At 44.2% G+C, this 18,043-nt stretch overlaps 1 protein-coding gene across 11 annotated transcripts in view; it reads left to right on the top strand.

The window, feature by feature from the left end:
- Positions 1-18,043, top strand: part of CFAP95 (cilia and flagella associated protein 95) — a 52,692-nt gene that overhangs the window by 26,123 nt on the left and 8,526 nt on the right. For 6 of the 11 annotated variants that reach the window (XR_009762869.1, XR_009762872.1, XR_009762871.1 and 3 more), the window contains 4 exons: positions 9,337-9,394; positions 10,802-11,632; positions 12,656-12,999; positions 13,132-16,845. Coding sequence is in view for 4 of the 11 variants with exons in the window: in XM_061628298.1 (XP_061484282.1) it covers positions 15,008-16,384 (1,377 nt within the window). In the remaining 7 variants the exon portion in view is untranslated. Of the gene's footprint in view, positions 1-9,336; positions 9,395-10,801; positions 11,633-11,989; positions 13,000-13,131; positions 16,846-18,043 lie in introns of those variants that run through there. The other 5 variants (XM_061628342.1, XM_061628356.1, XR_009762868.1 and 2 more) reach the window with 4 other exon arrangements.

The following is an 18,043-nucleotide window of genomic DNA, read 5'->3' as shown; positions in this document are numbered from 1 at the left end:
CACAGAAACTTCGTTGGGCTGTCGGTGGCTGGAATTGATCAGGAATTCCCTGGGAAAGGAAGGCATACCTAGCAGCCGAGGACGGAGTTAGGACTTCCAGCAAGCTGGGCTGAAAAAAAGCGAGACGTTTTTTCTTTTAAACGATCCACAACGGGCGAGCTTTCTTCTGTCTAATCTTATCATTTGGCTTAAATTACTACAGTAAAAGAGATTTGTTTAAGAATCAGCAATCAAGATACCTGGGTGAGTTACACTTCTCTCTTTTATACAAGGAATTAAGGAGGAGGAAAGAAAATTTAAAAAGCTTATCTTATTTTTTATGGCAAAAAGCAGGCCTGAATTTGGAAACTATAAAGATTAAAACGGATGAGGGGCAACTTACCCGAAGAGAAAATCTGATTTAGATGATTATTTGATTGATATATGTCTGGGACTACTTTTTCTTGGACTACTTTCTTTAGACAAATCTGCTGTTCGTGTATGTTACTAATTGTTTGGCGCTGTGAACCAAATTTGTTTTGCATTCTTGGACGTGCGGGAGATAAGAACTGTGCTGGCCAGATGATGTCAACAGGCCTGGAATATTAACTCCCTTGTTGCTGGAAAAAGAAGCAAATTACTCTTTGCTTGGGAATTGTGGCTATATTGGAAATTTGAAAGGTTTTTTCTTTGGCTTTAAGAATGACAATCAAAGAAGTGGCAGAGACCCTGGATGTACCCCTGGAAGGGTTTTCCCCTCTGGATATGTTTCAGAAGATAATGGATGAGATTAAGATAACGAAACAAGAACTGGGACAGAGTAGACAAAAGATGGCAACTGAATTTGGTAAAGTGAAACAGGAGCTGAAAGAAATAAAAGATTATATGAGAAAAGAAGCAGATGGACAAGCAATAGAAGATGAAAAAGAAATTAAAGGGAAGGAGCAAATTCTGGAGATTGGATCAGATATATCAAATGTGGAATTGGAAAAAGATTTGGACTTTATGGCAAAAATTAAAGGGAGGATGCAAGTCCTGGAGATTGGAACAGATATATCAAGTGTGGAACTGGAAAAATATTTGGAGTTTGTGGATCCTGGAGATAAAGATTACGGTTTGGAATTCGGCGTTGTCCCTGGAAAAATTGATGAAGATATCAGAGATAAAGCTATCAATGTTTCAATGGAATTTCTGGACTGGAATGATTTGATGGAACTTGAAATAGAGAAAATTTATAGAATTAATTCCAGATATGTGACAATGGAAAAACTCTCAAGAGATGTGCTAGTGCATTTCGTAAAAAAGAGGAACAGAGATATGACTTTACAACAATATTTCGGCAACACATTCAGAATTGATGGCAAGGAAATATTTGTGATGAAGGAAATTCCCATCAGACTCTTACTATATGACTATGACTATGACAGCAAGATTATTATGGGTGCAAGGATGGAAGTTGGAAGATGGAATTAACACTGATAATGGAAAAATGGCTATTGAAATTACTGGACCTAGCAGACTTGATGAGATGGATTAATTGACATGTTTATTTGGAGAAAAATCGATGGATATATTTCTCAAGGAGTGGAAACCTCTCTTTGACTTTTTGCGGAAAGAATAAAGTGATGTTAATGAGATTTGATGATTAATTAAGATAACTACTGGAGGAAAGTGATTTTGTAATATATTAAGAGACAGGTTTGTTATATATCATAGACCTATAACTGATCTGCGACAAATCGGAAGTCAACATTTTATTTTATTGTTTAATTTGTTTCTGTTTTGTTTTGTTTTGTGTTTGAAAATTTGAATAAAATTAATGGGGAAAAAAAAAGAAATGCAATACAGCAAAGTAAATGACCCTAAGCGGAAAGGCAGAGAAGCAGTAAATCAAATCTAGGAGGCCAATGCCACTTAAAAAAGGCAGTTGAATTAGATTTGAGAGCAGAGGAAAGGCAAGATGATATACAAGACTAGGGAATGGACACAAGAGACTTCTGGTGAAACAAAAGTGTATAGGTTTTAATTATATCAGCATCTTGTCCACCATATATATTTCTTAAGAATATAGTGTTAATAAATATTTACTACACAGATACTGACAGAATGCCCAGATAGTAAAACATTACATTTAGAATCTGTAGTGTTGGATATGGAATATATATGCTTTTCACCATCTTCTGTAACTCCACCTCAGATTGAAAAAGCAATGCATAAGAATAAGCATGCTCAGTGGGCTGAAAAGGAGAGCTTGAAACTATACAAGGAATGAATGAAAAGTTAAAATAAACAGCGCAGTCCTAATGCACATCTATTAAATGTGGCTTATCCTCAGGCAAATGGGTATATGGGATTGCTTCTAAAAAACATCTTCTTAAAATAGGCACAAACTAGTTAAAGTAACATATTGTTATGGGTTTGAGGGCTAGGAGTCTCATTGATTTCTAGGAGTCTCATTCCAGCCTCCAATTTGGAACCCTGCACCTGAAAATGGACTCTGCAGTGGAGAAACCTGCTCCGCTAGTCAGATGAGTCTCTTTTGTTAATCTAATTAGAGTGGCCAGGTGGGCTAATGGGTCTATCAAATGCTCATTAACTGGCGAATGGGCCAGGGAGATCCTATTGATAATGAAACTCTTCAGGAGAGCCCCCCCTCTTGGGCCAAAAGAGAGGCATATTTTTAGTTGAGTCTAAGGAAAGGCTGGGAACTGAAGACATGCAGAGTGGCCTGCTCCCTGTATGATGGCGTTAGGATGTCTCCTGTAAGCCTGATGGAAAAGCAAAATCTATTAGAGATCTGTTGATGCTTTGAACCCCTCCATCTTACGCTCAGGTTGGAATGTGTGTAAATAAACCATATTTCCTAAAAACACCACAGTCTCCGCCAACCTTCTTTCCTAGGAAATCAAACCCTGGGCAAGTGCAGGGACCCCTGGAGATCTCTCACCACTCAGAGATTGAGGTGGCTCGCAACACTGGTTTTAGAAGTGGGATAGAGTGGGATAGAAGTGGGAAAGACGAATTGGGAGCAAGATGTGCCTGAGTCAAAATGGAGGGAGAACTAGCAACCCTCCTGGAACAGATGAAATTGATGTTCTAGCAGCAAGCAGAACGGATTGAGAAAAATCGCCGGGGGGACCAGCAGCAAAGGCAACAAGAGCCCCAGGAGTACTGGCAACAAATGGGGAATATTTGAAAGGACCTTTGGAGAGAAAAGGGAGACCCCATGTGAAGAGGCGAGAGCCTTGCCTGATCAGCCACTACAAGGGGTTGAGAGTGACCCAGGAGTCCACCTGCAGAGCACCCAGTCTGGGGTGGCTGAAGAGATCCAGAAAGTGGATGGGCAGCTGGATGGCTTGAACTGTGAGGAGTTGCAGTCAGTAGCGAAGGAGGAGGAAGAAGAGGCCTTGATTGTCCAGGAGCCTGCCAGGGCCAAAGACACCAGAAAGCTGGAAGTAAAGTCCCAAGAATTGAAGGAGAACAGGCTGGAAAGTGAAGAGGAAGATGCCTCGGACAAAAGAGGAGTACAGGCTGGAGAAGAGATGCTGCTCATAGATTTCTCCACTCCATGTGTGCCTGCTGTTGAAGAAGTAATGCAGGAGGAAGAAAGGGCCTTGGAGAAAAGTGAACTACAGACTAGGGAAGAGCAGCTGTTGATGGATTTCTTCACCCCATGTGCCAGCTATGGAAGAGAAAGTGCAGGAGGAAAAGTTGGAGGTGTGTGTGCTAGAGGAGCTGCCAGCACCTGGGGAAATGGCTGTGCAAGAAAAAGTGCAGGAGGAGAAGCCTGAGGTGGGAGTGCAAGTCCAAGAGGAGCTTCTAGCATCTGGAGATATGGGTGAGATAAAATCCCCAAGTGACTTTGCCCCTGGATGCCCCATAATGGCCTTTAGGGTAGAATCCAGCTCCTATGATGGGTGCAATCCCTGAGCAAATTCCAGGAGTGAGAGGCAACCAGTGCCCTGTGAGTTTGGAAGACAAGAGACACTGGGACGGTTACCTGCCTCTGTTTGGGCCCATAATTTACACTGGAGATGGTGAGGGAGAACAGAGAAGATTTCTTTCTGCCAACCTGGGTAGGCTAGGCCAGCTAGTCCTAAAGGAGATGCCCCCAGACACAGACTTGTGGTGGAATTTTGATCTGGAGTTTGGGACAGGAGATGAAATGGACTGTCTTAAAGACTTTTCCCAGGGCAGAGAGTGGGAAGAAAATGGCTACAGTCTGCTGTGTGCTGATGAGAAAACAAATGTGTCCCTGGAGATGTGTCCCAAGACCCTTCAGGAAGCATCAGGGATCAGCTTGGACTGGGAACTCCATGAAGCCCCAAGACAAAGGGCCATGTGGGCAACTGCATGGTCTGGGGGTGGGGTTGTGCTTATGGGACTGGGTACTGGTTTGCTATAGGAATTCTTCCTGATGGTTTTAGTATTGCTTTTGGAATGCCTTTGACTTGAGCTTTTTGCATGTCTGTGGGGATAATGAGCTGTTTTATGATTTTTTAGGAATTATGCTGATAGGTTTTTGAAATAAGGTTTTAATGTTTAAGATTTACTACTATGCCTGTTAGATTTTGTATGTGTGCAACTGTTAGGGGGAGCAAGGGAAAATGTGTGTGTGGTTGAGGACTGCTGTGCCGCCATGGGCTCCTGCTGGGAGGAAGGTCGGGATACAAATTAATTAAATAAATATAGTGGCATAAGGCAGGACAAAGGAGCTCCAGTACCGAGGCTGTAATCTGGCTTAAACATGTCGGGAACTCTCTGTCTTGGGCACTGCCAAGTATGAGGTCTGGGTAAGCGGTTTGGATGCAGAACTGTGACTGGGAGCTCCAAGAAAGAAGAGGAAGCCTAAAGAGAGAGTAATTGACTGAAAACTTGCTGTAAAGGAATTGACTGCTTTTGTGCTTCTGTTGTATGGAAATGCGACTATACTTTGTCTATGCTTTTGATTATGTCTTATTCACCTGTATCTGTTATTTCTTTATAGGAAGAGCTGTTATTCTGTTGTTTGTTTGCAGGTCTGGGACAGACTTTTGTCAGGGAAGGGGGTAGTCGTATGGGTTTGAGGGCTGAGATAGGTGATTTCTAGGAGTCCCCTTCCAGCCTCTGATTTGGAACCCTACACCTGAAGGTGGGCTCTGCAGTGGAAAAAACTGCTCCGCTGGTCAGATGAGTCTCTTTTGTTAATCTAATTAGAGTGGCCAGGTGGGCTAATGGGTCTGTCAAATGCCCATTAACTGGCGAATGGGCCAGGGAGATCCTATTGTTATAGAAACTCTTCAAGAGAGCCCCCACTCCTGGAGCCAAAAGAGAGGCTGTGTGTTTAGTTGAGTCTGAGAAAAGGCTGGGAGCTGGAGAAATGCAGAGCAGCCTGCTCTCTGTATGATGGCTTTAGGATGCCTCCTGTCAGCCTGATGGAAAAGCAAGAACTATTGGACTGCTGATGCTTTGAACCCCTCCATCTTAGGTTGGAATGTGTGTAAATAAATAACCCATATTTCCTAAAGACACCACAGTATCCGCTGACCTTCTTTCCAAGGAAACCAAACCATAGGCAAGCGCAGGGACCCCTGGAGATCTCTCACCACTCAGAGACTGGGGTGGCACACAACAATATTATCCTGTTTATTTCAATGGGAAATTTTAAAGTAAATTTTAAATCTGCACCTCCTGATCTACCTCGACAAGCCAGAATGTCGTTTGTCTTTGCTGCCTTCTGACTGCAAACCTTTCCCTCTGACTGTAAACCTCTCCCTCCCACTGTGGAGAGGGAGTTTCATAGTATCCAGCAGCATCCAGATGCCCTTCTCAGGAGTTTAGGACTGCTTCCTTAGAACTGTAGTTTTGTAGGTCTAGAAGGTTCCTGAAGAAGTACCCAGACCCTGCTCAGGAGAGATCGTTTGCCACCAATTTTCCTGACAAATATATTTAAACAAATATGTTTTATTCATAATAAAAAATAAATGTATACCGCAAGTTAAATAAGTGGTAAGATGGTCTAAGCTACACCAAACACAGTTAAATCCTTACAGCTCAAGCAAGTTATGTCTCATTAGAGGAGAAGGAGAAATACTGCCAGAATCACCAGCCAGTCTCACTGGGAGGAAAATCCTTTCAAACCCACAAATATGATGATGGGTTAGACCTTGGCTCTTGCAATAAAACCTATAAATTAAATACTATCCCCAAGACAAAGTGCTTGTGATGCCTTAGTATGGTTCATTTTCTCATACTTTCAACTGTAGCTACCATACAGCAAAAACAAGATGTCTTTATTTGTCACTAACACTCTGAATCGAATGATTTTTATAGCTACAGATGGGATGACCAACTTCTTGGGAGAAGACACACACTATTCAATGGTCTATCTATCTTTTCTCCAGACGTGAATTTTACTGCCCAACGTGATTGATTTGTAGGTGGTCAAGCTTCATAATAAATCTGGGACCAATTGTCCATAAGAAAATCACATTTATGAATTTAACCATTCAAGTTTGAAGTTCTTGGGTTTAGCTATTAATGACAACCACTCACTACACAAGGCATCAGGACAGAGAAGATAACCATAACCTAAATTAGGAATGGGATCCATTGGCTGGTGCCAGTTCGAAAACATTCTGTCAACAGGCCAGTATCGATTTGAGTTAGTTCTTTGCTAGCTGCTGCTTTTACCAATCCCTGTCTTCCCATGCAAAAAATATTGATATTGATATTGATAATTTTAAAGGAAATGTTGATATTTTGAAAGGAAATACTGACAAATGAAAAGAAATATCAATAAAATTTTTGTTTAGTAATATTTTAGAGGTGGATTTTTAATTTATTTTTTTTAAATAGCATGGAAAAGCGTTACATAAAAAATCCAATCTGAAATGATAGAGAAAAAGCAAATTAATGGAAAATTTAGTACCAAATCTGAATTGGGTGAAATCCTAGCATATCTCTAACCTAAATCCACCAAAAGAGGGGAGAAGCCTTATTAGGACCAGAGGAAGCTGCTTTATACTGATTCAGACCATTGGTCCTTCTAGCTCAGTATTGTCTACTATGCCAACTGGCAGTGGCTATCCAGGATTTCAGATAGGGTTCTTTCTCAGCCATACTTTGAGTTGCTGGGGATTGAATTTGACACCTGCATGCCAAGCAAATGTTCTACTGCTGATCTGTGGCCTTTCCCATTATAACTCTAAAGTCTGTTCCTTGGATGGCCAATAGCTACAGCACAGGAGTCAAAAGTTTCCTTAGTCAACCTGCCCTGGGGCCAGAGGCCTTCCACAATGATTTCATATTTGCTCAGATTTGGCAGCTTGATCAGGAAAGTTCCTGTCCTCCCAAACTGAAATACTTGCTGGTCAATAAGGAGCTCGAGAAATTCATGCTTGCTTCTGCTGGTAAGTGCTGCTTCCAGTGGGTAGCAGATGGTTCCCCGCAAAGGTATTTTAAAAGTATAAAAATATATGGTATTCTGATGCATTTCCTTGCTTATATCAAAGCATATGTTTCACAGTGCCCCAGCTCTGCATGGTGGGTCTGCTATGAGCAAGTAACTTCTATGAATTGGGTTATTTAATTTCTTGAATTGTTCCCCTAGAAACACATTTTTTATTCACAATGTGAACAATGAACAATAATTGCCTTGAAATAAAAGCCTAATAATAGATCTACATAGCTGAGGAGGAAACTGAGACAAGGGTAGTGCTGTAGAATATTTTAATGAGTAAGTTAGCCAGACCCCATAAAGTTGATATTTATCCTCCTGTGACTCCTATTGAAAACTAGATATTATAATGCTTATGAGAGCTGGATCATCTGCTTTTCAGGGTAACTTTAAACTTATTTCAAAAGGTTAGTCATTGGCTCAGAACAGGAACTTTACAGAGGTCATCTTTTAAAAGAAAATATCTTACAAGATGATCTTGTTACAGGATGATCAGTGCATGCTTTAATTTCTTGTCTTGATCTGTAACAAACCAAGCACTCGTCATCACTGCTGCATTTATCATAAGGCTGAACTAGATGAGAAGGATGAAGCCACATTTATTGTTCTTGTACCTTCCTTATTCATGTGTCAAGTGGACGGTTGGGTAGGGTCTTGATTTTTACATCAAAAGGCGTATGTGACCAAGGGGAGCTGAAACTTCCCCTGCTGTACCTTCTTGTGCTCTGTCACATCAGCACTTTCCTCTGCCTGGGTTCCAGTACTGAAAATGAACCAGCTGGGGGGAAAGTGTCTGAAGGGATGGAGCATGAGATGAGGGAAGGGTATATAGGTGCTGCTGTTGCATATTTTCTTGTAACCTGGAGCTATTAAAATTATAAACAGAGTCTTTGGGTCAGGGCTGACAATTCCAGTGTCCACCTCTACCAATCCTTGAACTCCCATAGTTATCCAAATGTTGACGTGGCACAAGCCATTCACACCTTCTTAAGAGCTGTGTGCTGAGATAATAATTTATTGGCAGCAGTTGTAGTTTTCCTCTTTTTTTCTAAATCATAAGAACCATCCAGGGGAAGGGCAGTATATACATGTATACAATAAGTGAAAAGGGTGGTATTCAATGGTAGTCCTACTCAGAGTACACCCATTTATGTTAATAGACTCGACTGACTTAGGTTCATTAATGTTAATGGGTCTACTCCAAGTAGGACTTAGCTGAATGCAAGGTAAATAACTGCACTTTGCTTATGTATGTAATGCTGCTATGTTATCCTCTCACCAGTCTGGGGATACCTGGGACCATGCTGCTATAGTCACACATATAGGATCTGTGGCTGTGCAGAGTAGAATTTGAGGCTGTGCTACTGTGGATTGTTTTAGTGAACTGGACTGCCAGTTTGAAAATTTCCAGTTAAAAATAGCCTGAATTTAGATCAGCTTCTATAATTCTATTTGGTTTTCTTGAACCTATAAGACAGGAAATCCCAACAGAGTGCCGCATGGTACATGGCAAATCACTGGGATAGTTTTATTTTTGTTAGCATGTCGCTTTTTGTACAGTTTACTGGAAGCATGACTTCTTGAGCCTTGGCCATAGATGCTAAGTTTTCTTAGGACTGGAAAGCAATAGAGGGAAATTAGCAATCCTTACTTGATCTTAGTAGGAGATTTTCCTGCCAAATCCAAATGGGGAATAAATTCTAAAAAGTGTAACTCAGCTCTAACTGCTCGGGGAATACCCACTGAAAATATCTTTTCTCATTACTTTTGTCTTACTTATTAAAAGATTAACTATATCTTAATATAATTAATACAACTATATTAACTAGATATTTTAATTTTTTTCCTGAGTGCTCTTAGAGATAGGGCAGATAAAAATGTTACACAAAATGTCCTAATATATATTTCCTGTCTTGTAGGTTTCTAGATACAACATACCGAATGGATTATGTTCCACCATATGACTATGCACCATATGTAAGTAAAATAATAGAAAGAGTCCTGTCTACAGTGCTTTACATCATGCCCTTCATATGTAGAGTAGTTGTCAAACAGCCTCTACCAAGTGAATATAATATGTAGACTCGCTCCAAGATATTCATTTGTAGATATATTACTTAGCGATGCAATTGGATAGTGGCCCAGTTTGCACATAATGCTAAAATAGATTATGGATAAGTGTGATTGAGCAAGCATGTGGGTACTCCTCCCCTAGTCGTGCTGCTGCCATGCTACCCAATGCTAAACCATTGTTTGGTTTTACATTACATTCAAACCTGGACTCATGCTTTGTCTCTTTCCTGAGAAACCACAAGTTGTAGCCAAGGCTTGTTCTTGGCTTGCCACACATGGTCTGTCTGGGGGAGACAAAGTATAAGCCTGGTTCAGATGTAACACTAAGCCAAACCATGGCCTAGCTCCAGGTTGCATGGCAACAGCAGGGTCAGAAGAGGAGCAAAGCAGCCCCAATTTTTTTGCTATGAGTACCTGCACGTTGCTAATTCATGTTTAGCCATGGTTTGGCTTAGCATTATGTGCAGACCAGGCCAACAGGGCTTTGGGGTAGTTTTAACTTTTTTTTTTTCATCTTGAACATATTTAAGGAATATTCAAGTTATATAGTACAGGCATTTGAGCTTGCTCCTGATCTTCTGATAGGCCAATTGACAAATCAATGTCCTGTTAGCTTTACCAGGGTTACATGAGAGATGTAGATACATTTATTGCTTCTCTGCAGATGAATGGAAATAGAAGCATGACCTTTAATTGAATTACAAAACCTTGTTGTCAGTATCTGTCGGCTGCCCCAAGGCATTGTAAAACAATTAGCCATCAGCTGCCTAAGCAGGGGCTTGGTTGTAAAGCAGATAAGCAAGGGAGAGGGTCAACCGGCCTCAGTGTATGTACCAATTCATCTTCAAAAAGGCAGTCAGTTAACAAAGCAAAGGTTCAATATTCCAACAAGGTAATCTGGGTTTCAAGGCATGGCTGGCAAGGGTCTGATGCTGGTGTCCAATGATGCTTCCAGCAGAGGGCAAAGGCCTCTCACTGCCTTTTAAGCTCCCCTCCTTGGTTCAGGTGCTAGCAATCAGCCATCCAACTCCCAGGAGCTTGTAGCCTTAAATGGCCAGAACACCTGAGTTGCTGTGCTACTCGCAGGTGTCTTCACTCAGCAGGGAGCAGAAGGGCCTTCCTGGTCACTCCTTGAGTCTGACTGTGGGGCTCCAGCTGTGTCCTGAACACCTTCCATTGATAGGAGGTCTGGAGCTGCATCCTGGGTGAGTCTAATTGTTCTCTCTCCTGGGTCTGCTGTGCCAATCTACTGTTCCTCATCCTACTCTGAGGACTCATCTGATGAAGGCATGACACTGTCCCCCTCTCCAGGGCTGGCCAGCCCCTGCCCCTCTGCCCCTGGTTTGGCTGGGTAGCAAAGGTGGAAATGGTGGACCAGCTGGTGGCCATGCACGTGGGAGGCATCTTCCCAGGATCTTTCTTCAGGGCCGAATCCCTTCCAATCAATCAGATATTGGAACCAGCCACGACATCTGCAGGAGTTCAGAATCTGGGACACTTCGAACTCCTCCTCCCCATCAATCTGGACAGGTGGGGGGGGCATGGTTGAGCACTCAAAGGATGAGGTGGAAGAGCTGGACTGAGCAGTGATTGATGGAACACAGGATGGATGAGAAAAGATGCTGGGAGCTGCAGCTGGAAAGCCACTGATTAATCTGTTGGGTGATCAGGAAGGAGCCGATGTGTCAAGCGCCCAGTTTTCTGGTTTGCCTTTGGGAATGCAAAAACTTGGTTGAGAGCCACACCCGGTCCCCTACCTTCAAGGGAGGGCCAGGCTGGTGATGGCAGTCAGCAAATCGTTTGTATGCTTCCTTCGCCTGATCCAGCTGATCCCTCGGGACTACCTGTATGGTCTGCGACTCCTGAAGCATGAGATCTGCAGCAGGAACTGGTGAGGGAGGCAAGACTGATGGGAAAAACCGGGGGTGGTAGCCATAGATGGCGAAGAAGGGGGCTTGTTATGTGGATGCATGCAGAGAGTTATTGTACACAAATTCTGCCAGTGGCAGCAGATCCACCCAATTGTCCTGCTGAAAGCTAGTGTAACATCACAAGTATTGGCATTTGTGTGTTCTGTCTGACCGTCTGATTGAGGATGGTGGCCAAGGACAGATGGATTTGGACTTCAAGAGTTCGAAACAGGTCAGTGAATTGGGCTCCTGGGTCTGATAACAGGTGGTCTGGAAGGCCATGTAGGCAGAATACCTGGGTGAGAAACATCTGAGCGGTCTCGGGCTGAGGGAAGTCCAGCACATGGGAAGAAGTGGGCCATTTTTTTGAACAGGTCCATCATGACAAGGATAGTGGGCATCCCCCTGGAGACAGGTAGATCAGTGATGAAGTCCAAGGAGATGGACCGACAGGGTCCTGGGCAGAGCTTGGAAAAGTTACTTTTTTGAACTACAACTCCCATCAGCCCAATCCAGTGGCCATGCTGGCTGGGGCTGATGGGAGTTGTAGTTCAAAAAAGTATCTTTTCCAAGCTCTGGTCCTGGGAGAGTCAGGAGAGAGAGCAGGAGCCCTGGCGGCTTTCCAGGGTGTACCTTAGCCTGTAGGCAGGTGTCACAGACTGCAATATAATCTTTCACATTTGCATGTCTCGAGGCAACCAGAACTCCTGCAGCACTAAATGGAGGGTCTTGTAAGTTCCAAAGTGCCCCACCAACCAGCTGTCATGACATAGATGGAGCACCTCTCCCTGTAGGACACCTGGGGGAATGTATAGAGAGGGCACCATTATGAAATGAGAATGGGCTGTCCAAGGTGGGGATTCCTGGAGTCCTTGCAGGTGTGCCTAAGCATATGGGTCGCCCCACTGCTGGTTCCGTACCCGGTCCATCCAGGACTGCGGATGCTGGGTGGCTACAAAGTTTTCTGAACAGAGGATGGGGTGAAGGGGTGACTCGTGCTGCACAGCTTGGTATTCAGGCTTGTGAGAGAATGCATCTGCTTGTTTATTCTGCCTCCCAGGGAGGTAGGTGATGGTGAAGTTGAATCGGGAGAAAAAAGAGGGACCACCAGATCTGGTGTTGATTAAGCCATCTGGAACTTCACAGGTAAAGGTTCCAGTGGTTGGTCTGTACCTGCACTGGATGGCATGCTCCTTCCAGAAGGTGGTGCCAAGTCTCAAATTCCACCTTGATTGCCAGCAACTCTTTTTTTCAGATGGTGTAGTTCTGCTCTGAAGAATTGAGTTTTCAGGAATGGAACACACAGGGGAGCAGGGACTGGCCCTTACCAACCAGCTGTAACAGGACCACCACTACAGCTTTGTCCAGTGCATAGGCTTCCACAACAAACGGTCTGGTGGGGTCAGGCTGTTGCAGGATGGTTTCTGAGGTGAAGACCTCTGTGAGGAACTGAAATGCCTGTTCAGCTGCGTTCATCCAGCAGAACTTTTCCTTGGACCAGAGGAGGTCTGAGATTGGCATGGTTGACTCGGAGAAGTGGGAGATGAATCGGCAATAATAGTTGGCAAAGCCCAATAAGTGTTGCACATCCTTGACACGGTGAGGTGCTTGCCATTGCAGGATGGTTTCTGCATTGGCTGGGTCCATCTGGATACCAGAGGGGGAGATATGATGGCCTAGGAAGTTGATGGTGATCAGGTCAAACTCACACTTTTCTAACTTGGCAAACAGGTGATGCTACCTCAGGTGCTGCAACACTTCTCAAATGTGCTTCTCATGCTCCTGGGGTTCTCATGAGAATATCAGGATGTCATCCAGGTAAATCATCAGGAAATGGTCTAGGAAATCCCAGAAGATATCGCTCATGAAATGCTGGAAGACTGCAGGAGCATGGAGGATGTTCATCCTGTTCTTGATGGGGTTACACTCCCCTTGAAGGAACAGGTTCGTAGCTTGGAAGTCCTTTTCGATCCTTCCTTGTCTCTCGAAGCCCAGGTGGCCTCGGTGGCACGGAACGCTTTTTACCATCTTCGACTGGTAGCCCAGCTACGTCCCTATCTGGACAGTGATGACCTTGCCTCAGTTGTTCACGCTCTGGTAACTTCTAGGTTGGACTACTGCAATGCGCTCTACGTTGGGCTGCTCTTGAAGATAGTTCAGAAACTACAGCTAGTCCAGAATGCAGCGGCCAGACTACTGACGCGGACCAGAAGGTCCGCTCATATAACCCCGTTCTGGCCCATCTGCACTGGCTTCCTATTTGTTTCCGGGCTAAATTCAAAGTACTGGTTTTGACCTATAAAGCCCTACACGGCATGGGACCGCAAAACCTGGTGGAACGCCTCTCCCAATATGAACCTACCCGTACACTGCGCTTGACATCCAAGGCCCTCCTCCAAGTGCCATCCCATCGAGAAGCTCGGAGGGTGGTGACCAGAACTAGGGCCTTCTCGGTGGTGGCCCCCGAATTGTGGAATAGTCTCCCCGATGAGGTACGCCTGGCGCCGACGCTGCTATCTTTTCGGCGCCAGGTGAAAACCTTTTTATACTCCCAGGCATTTTAAAATGTATCTTAATAATTGTTTTTATCGTGTATTTTAAACAGTATCTTATTATTGTTATATTTTGATGTTGCTTGGTTGTTGTTGTTTGTTGTTTTGACTTTTGATTCTGTTATATTTACTGTATTTATATATTTTGCTTGTTTTATCTTTTATGTACACCGCCCAGAGAGCCATTTTGGCTTAGGGCGGTATATAAATTAAATTAAATAAATAAAATTAAATAAATTACACAGGCCAAACAGCATCACAGTATACAGTAGGGCCACACTTTCTGGCGTTCCGCTAATATAGCAGTGCCAGCGGGGCGATGAGCTGTAGCATTGGGAGCTCCAGCTGACAGCGATTGGCTGTAGCGTGTGGGAAGCTCGCGTGCTACAGCTGATTGCTGTCAGCTATAGCGCGGCGGCTGGAGCTCCCCACGCTACAGCTGATCGCGCACTACAGCTGACTTTCCATCAAGTCTGAAAAACTGTAACTAGGGGGAGTTATGTCTTTGCCCAGTCTGGGAACGGACTGCCAAGGCCGTTGCTATGGTAGCCATCGCGATAAACTGGGAAAAGTTCTAGCAGCTATCTGTGTTAAGCTGTGTCATCTGTGTATTGGCTCTGAACTGAGAGGTTGTCTTCTGTGTTTACCTTTGGAGAGAGAGGTACCAGAAGGGGGGTGACTGAAGAAACTCTACATGTATTTACTCTTAAGCCTTTGGCCATAATGTCTTAACAAAGACTCTTAACATGCTCTAATGCTCTGAAGAAGTTTCTTGCTCAACTTAACTCCAACGTAATGTATGCTGTTTCACGCAACAACGCACACACGTCAACAAGGATTATGGGCCCAGATCCACAGCGCATTACACGGGAGTAAGTTGTTGGTCTGAACGGCAGACGGAGTTCCAGAGGGCAGCTTGATTGATTGTACCAGACAGAGGTGAGCAACATGGCTGTAAACCTGTCTGGGGGAGGCTTGCCAATGGAAAGATTGACGGAAAAGAATTATGGCAGCTGGAAGCCGAGGATGCGGGCTTTGCTGATAACAGAGGATTTATGGGACATTATAGATGGACCACCCCCGCGGTATTGACCGCGGCCTGGACGCGCAAAGATCAGAGGGCGCAGGCGTTTATAATCTTGGCTCTATCGGATTCTCAACTGATGTGTGTGAGAGATGAGCCGTCGGCTAAACAGATGTGGGACACGTTGCAGGATTTGTCCCAGGAATGGCAGCGGAGGCAGGAGGCGCAGAGAGCCGAGCTGATGGAAGCTGTCAGAAGCAAGGAGGAGAAAAGTGCCGAACCGGAGGAGGCAGCCGAAAGCAAACAGGATTACAAGCAGCAGCTGTTAAAGGCTTGTTATGCCTGTGGGGCTCGTGGGCATCTCCAGAAAGACTGTGCAATCAAGCAAAACTCCAGGGACGGAGGCTTGAAGCATGGAAGTGTGAACTTTGTTTGTAAACAGAAGTCTCAAGATTTAGGACCTATTGACTGGCTTGTCGACAGCGGGGCAAGCCATATATTAATTAAAGACAGAAGTTTGTTTTATGCTTCAGAAGAAGTGCAGGATTTTGTGCAACTTGCAGATGGATCACAGAAACGGGTGGAAGCCCGAGGACTGGTGAGATTTAATAAACTTGGGATAATGTCAGAATGTTTGTTTGTTCCAGAATTGGCTCATAATATTTTATCAGTTCAAAAACTGGTGGATTCTGGATATTGTGTAACATTTGATAGAGGAAAATGTTTTGTGCAGAGAACAGGCAAAGTTGTCTGTCAGGGATTCATGACACAGGGGCAGTTTAGAATGACCGTGGGTGTGAAGTGTGCTGATGCCTTGAGTTTAATGGGGCGGAAAGAGAATGACGGTCAGAGCTGTAAGAAGACAGCTGTTAAAAGCACACAGCCACAGTATTCATGTAATGCAGTCAGGCTGATGCCTGAAAGAGTGCATCGCAGCCGAGTTTACAAGCCACAGGGTAAGAGACGTGGCAAATGTGCACCTAGAGCACAAGAGAATGCATATTTCAGAGTTTGGTGTCCAGAAACACAAGCGCAAACATTTAAACCAGATCTTGACATAAATCTGGAAAGCACGGAGACAAAGAGTCTGGTTTTGTCAGGAGCAAAGACAGGAGGTCTTGAATGTTTTGTGGATGCAGATCATCCAGGGGAACTGAGCAGTCGTAAGTCAACCTCTGGCATAGTTGTGATGTGGCACGGGTCATGCATTGACTGGAGTAGCAAGAGAACAAAACATATTAGTGTCAGATACTTTCACGTAAGGGATTGTGTGCAGCAGGAGTTTGTTAACCTAACATTTTGTGACACTGACAACATGGTGGCTGACATAATGACCAAGCCTTTGTGTGAGGAGAAATTTGGCAAACTGGTGACAAGGCTTGGAATGAGCCAAAGTTTGATTGAATAAAGTTCTAGCTAAATGTACAGAGATGTACTGTAATGTACTGAGATGTAGTTTGGAACTGTATTGCAAGGTGTATTGTAGAAATGTATTGTTGTTATTGTTGTAATGAGTTACAGACATGATGGGGAAAAAGGGGGGATTGTTGACCATTGAACCGCACTGTCACTGAGTTTGTTTTCCATCAAGTCTGAAAAACTGTAACTAGGGGGAGTTATGTCTTTGCCCAGTCTGGGAACGGACTGCCAAGGCCGTTGCTATGGTAGCCATCGCGATAAACTGGGAAAAGTTCTAGCAGCTATCTGTGTTAAGCTGTGTCTTCTGTGTATTGGCTCTGAACTGAGAGGTTGTCTTCTGTGTTTACCTTTGGAGAGAGAGGTACCAGAAGGGGGGTGACTGAAGAAACTCTACATGTATTTACTCTTAAGCCTTTGGCCATAATGTCTTAATAAAGACTCTTAACATGCTCTAATGCTCTGAAGAAGTTTCTTGCTCAACTTAACTCCAACGTAATGTATGCTGTTTCACGCAACAACGCACACACGTCAACAGTGTGATCAGCTGGAGCTCAGGGAGCTCGCGCACTACAGCTGATCGCTGTCACCTAGAGCGTGGTGGCTGAAATACAGTAGGGCCCCATTTTCTAGCGGTTTTTGCTTTTCAATGGCAGCCTGAAACATAACCTGCCGTATGAGTGGGGCCCTACTGTACTTTAAAGTGTCTGTACCTGGTGCAAAAGGCCGTCTTCCACTCATCTCCCTCTCGGATGCACACTAGATTACAGGCCCCCCTCAGGTCCAACTTGGTAAATATTTGGGCTCCACATAACCGTTTCCAGGAGCTCTGGGATCAGAGGCAGAGGATACTGGTTCCAAACAGCCCTTAACCGATCTGATTAAGGGCCTGGTAATCATTGCAAAGCCGGAGTTCCCCACGCTTTTTTTATTCACACATCCCTAATGGTACTTTCCAAGAAATAGTCTGACCATGACAGTGGGGATAGGGTAACAGAGAAACTCCTAAATTCCAGACTGCCAACATTCTGTGGTGTCAAAAAATATCAGATCCAAAGTATATCCTGCAGAATGTATCAAGCTAACAAAGTGTTGAGACATCATAATTGTCATGGTGGCATGAAGTCACGAGTTGGTCCCTCCAAGGTGGACCCTTTTAGCATTGGAGTTGAATGCTGACAGAAGATGAACTGAAACACAATTTGTTGAAGGAGCACACTTTACTCTGAATATAATCAAACTGAGACTGGCTTTAAGAAAACAATAAAGTAGCATATATTAAAGGAAACGGTCATGAGCGCCTCAGAGCAGTCCTGGAGTGATGAAGAAGAAGAGGACAAAGATACAGAATGGGACCTGAGAAAGCATCCTAGCAACTCGTAACCAGGAAGTGCTGAGACAGTAGGCTTCAGTACTTTTGACAGTGACAGTTCTTCCTCCTTCGCTCCAGTTACAACAGAAGGAATGCCAGCTGATTAGGAGCCCTCCCCCTCTCCTCCCAAGGTGCTGCCACCACACGCACCTTCTCTAGAGGAGTAGGATCTCAATGAAGTGCCATCGCCTCAGACATGCAGACAACTGAGACGACAAGCTCAGCTAGTCCTCACTTCCCACCTTGAAGGAGAGTGCTTGCACACTCCCATTCTTGACA

The sequence above is a fragment of the Rhineura floridana genome, chromosome 1, assembly GCF_030035675.1.
Source record: "Rhineura floridana isolate rRhiFlo1 chromosome 1, rRhiFlo1.hap2, whole genome shotgun sequence".
Classification (NCBI taxonomy): Eukaryota; Metazoa; Chordata; class Lepidosauria; order Squamata; family Rhineuridae; genus Rhineura; species Rhineura floridana.
This window is presented reverse-complemented; position numbering and strand designations above follow the sequence as displayed.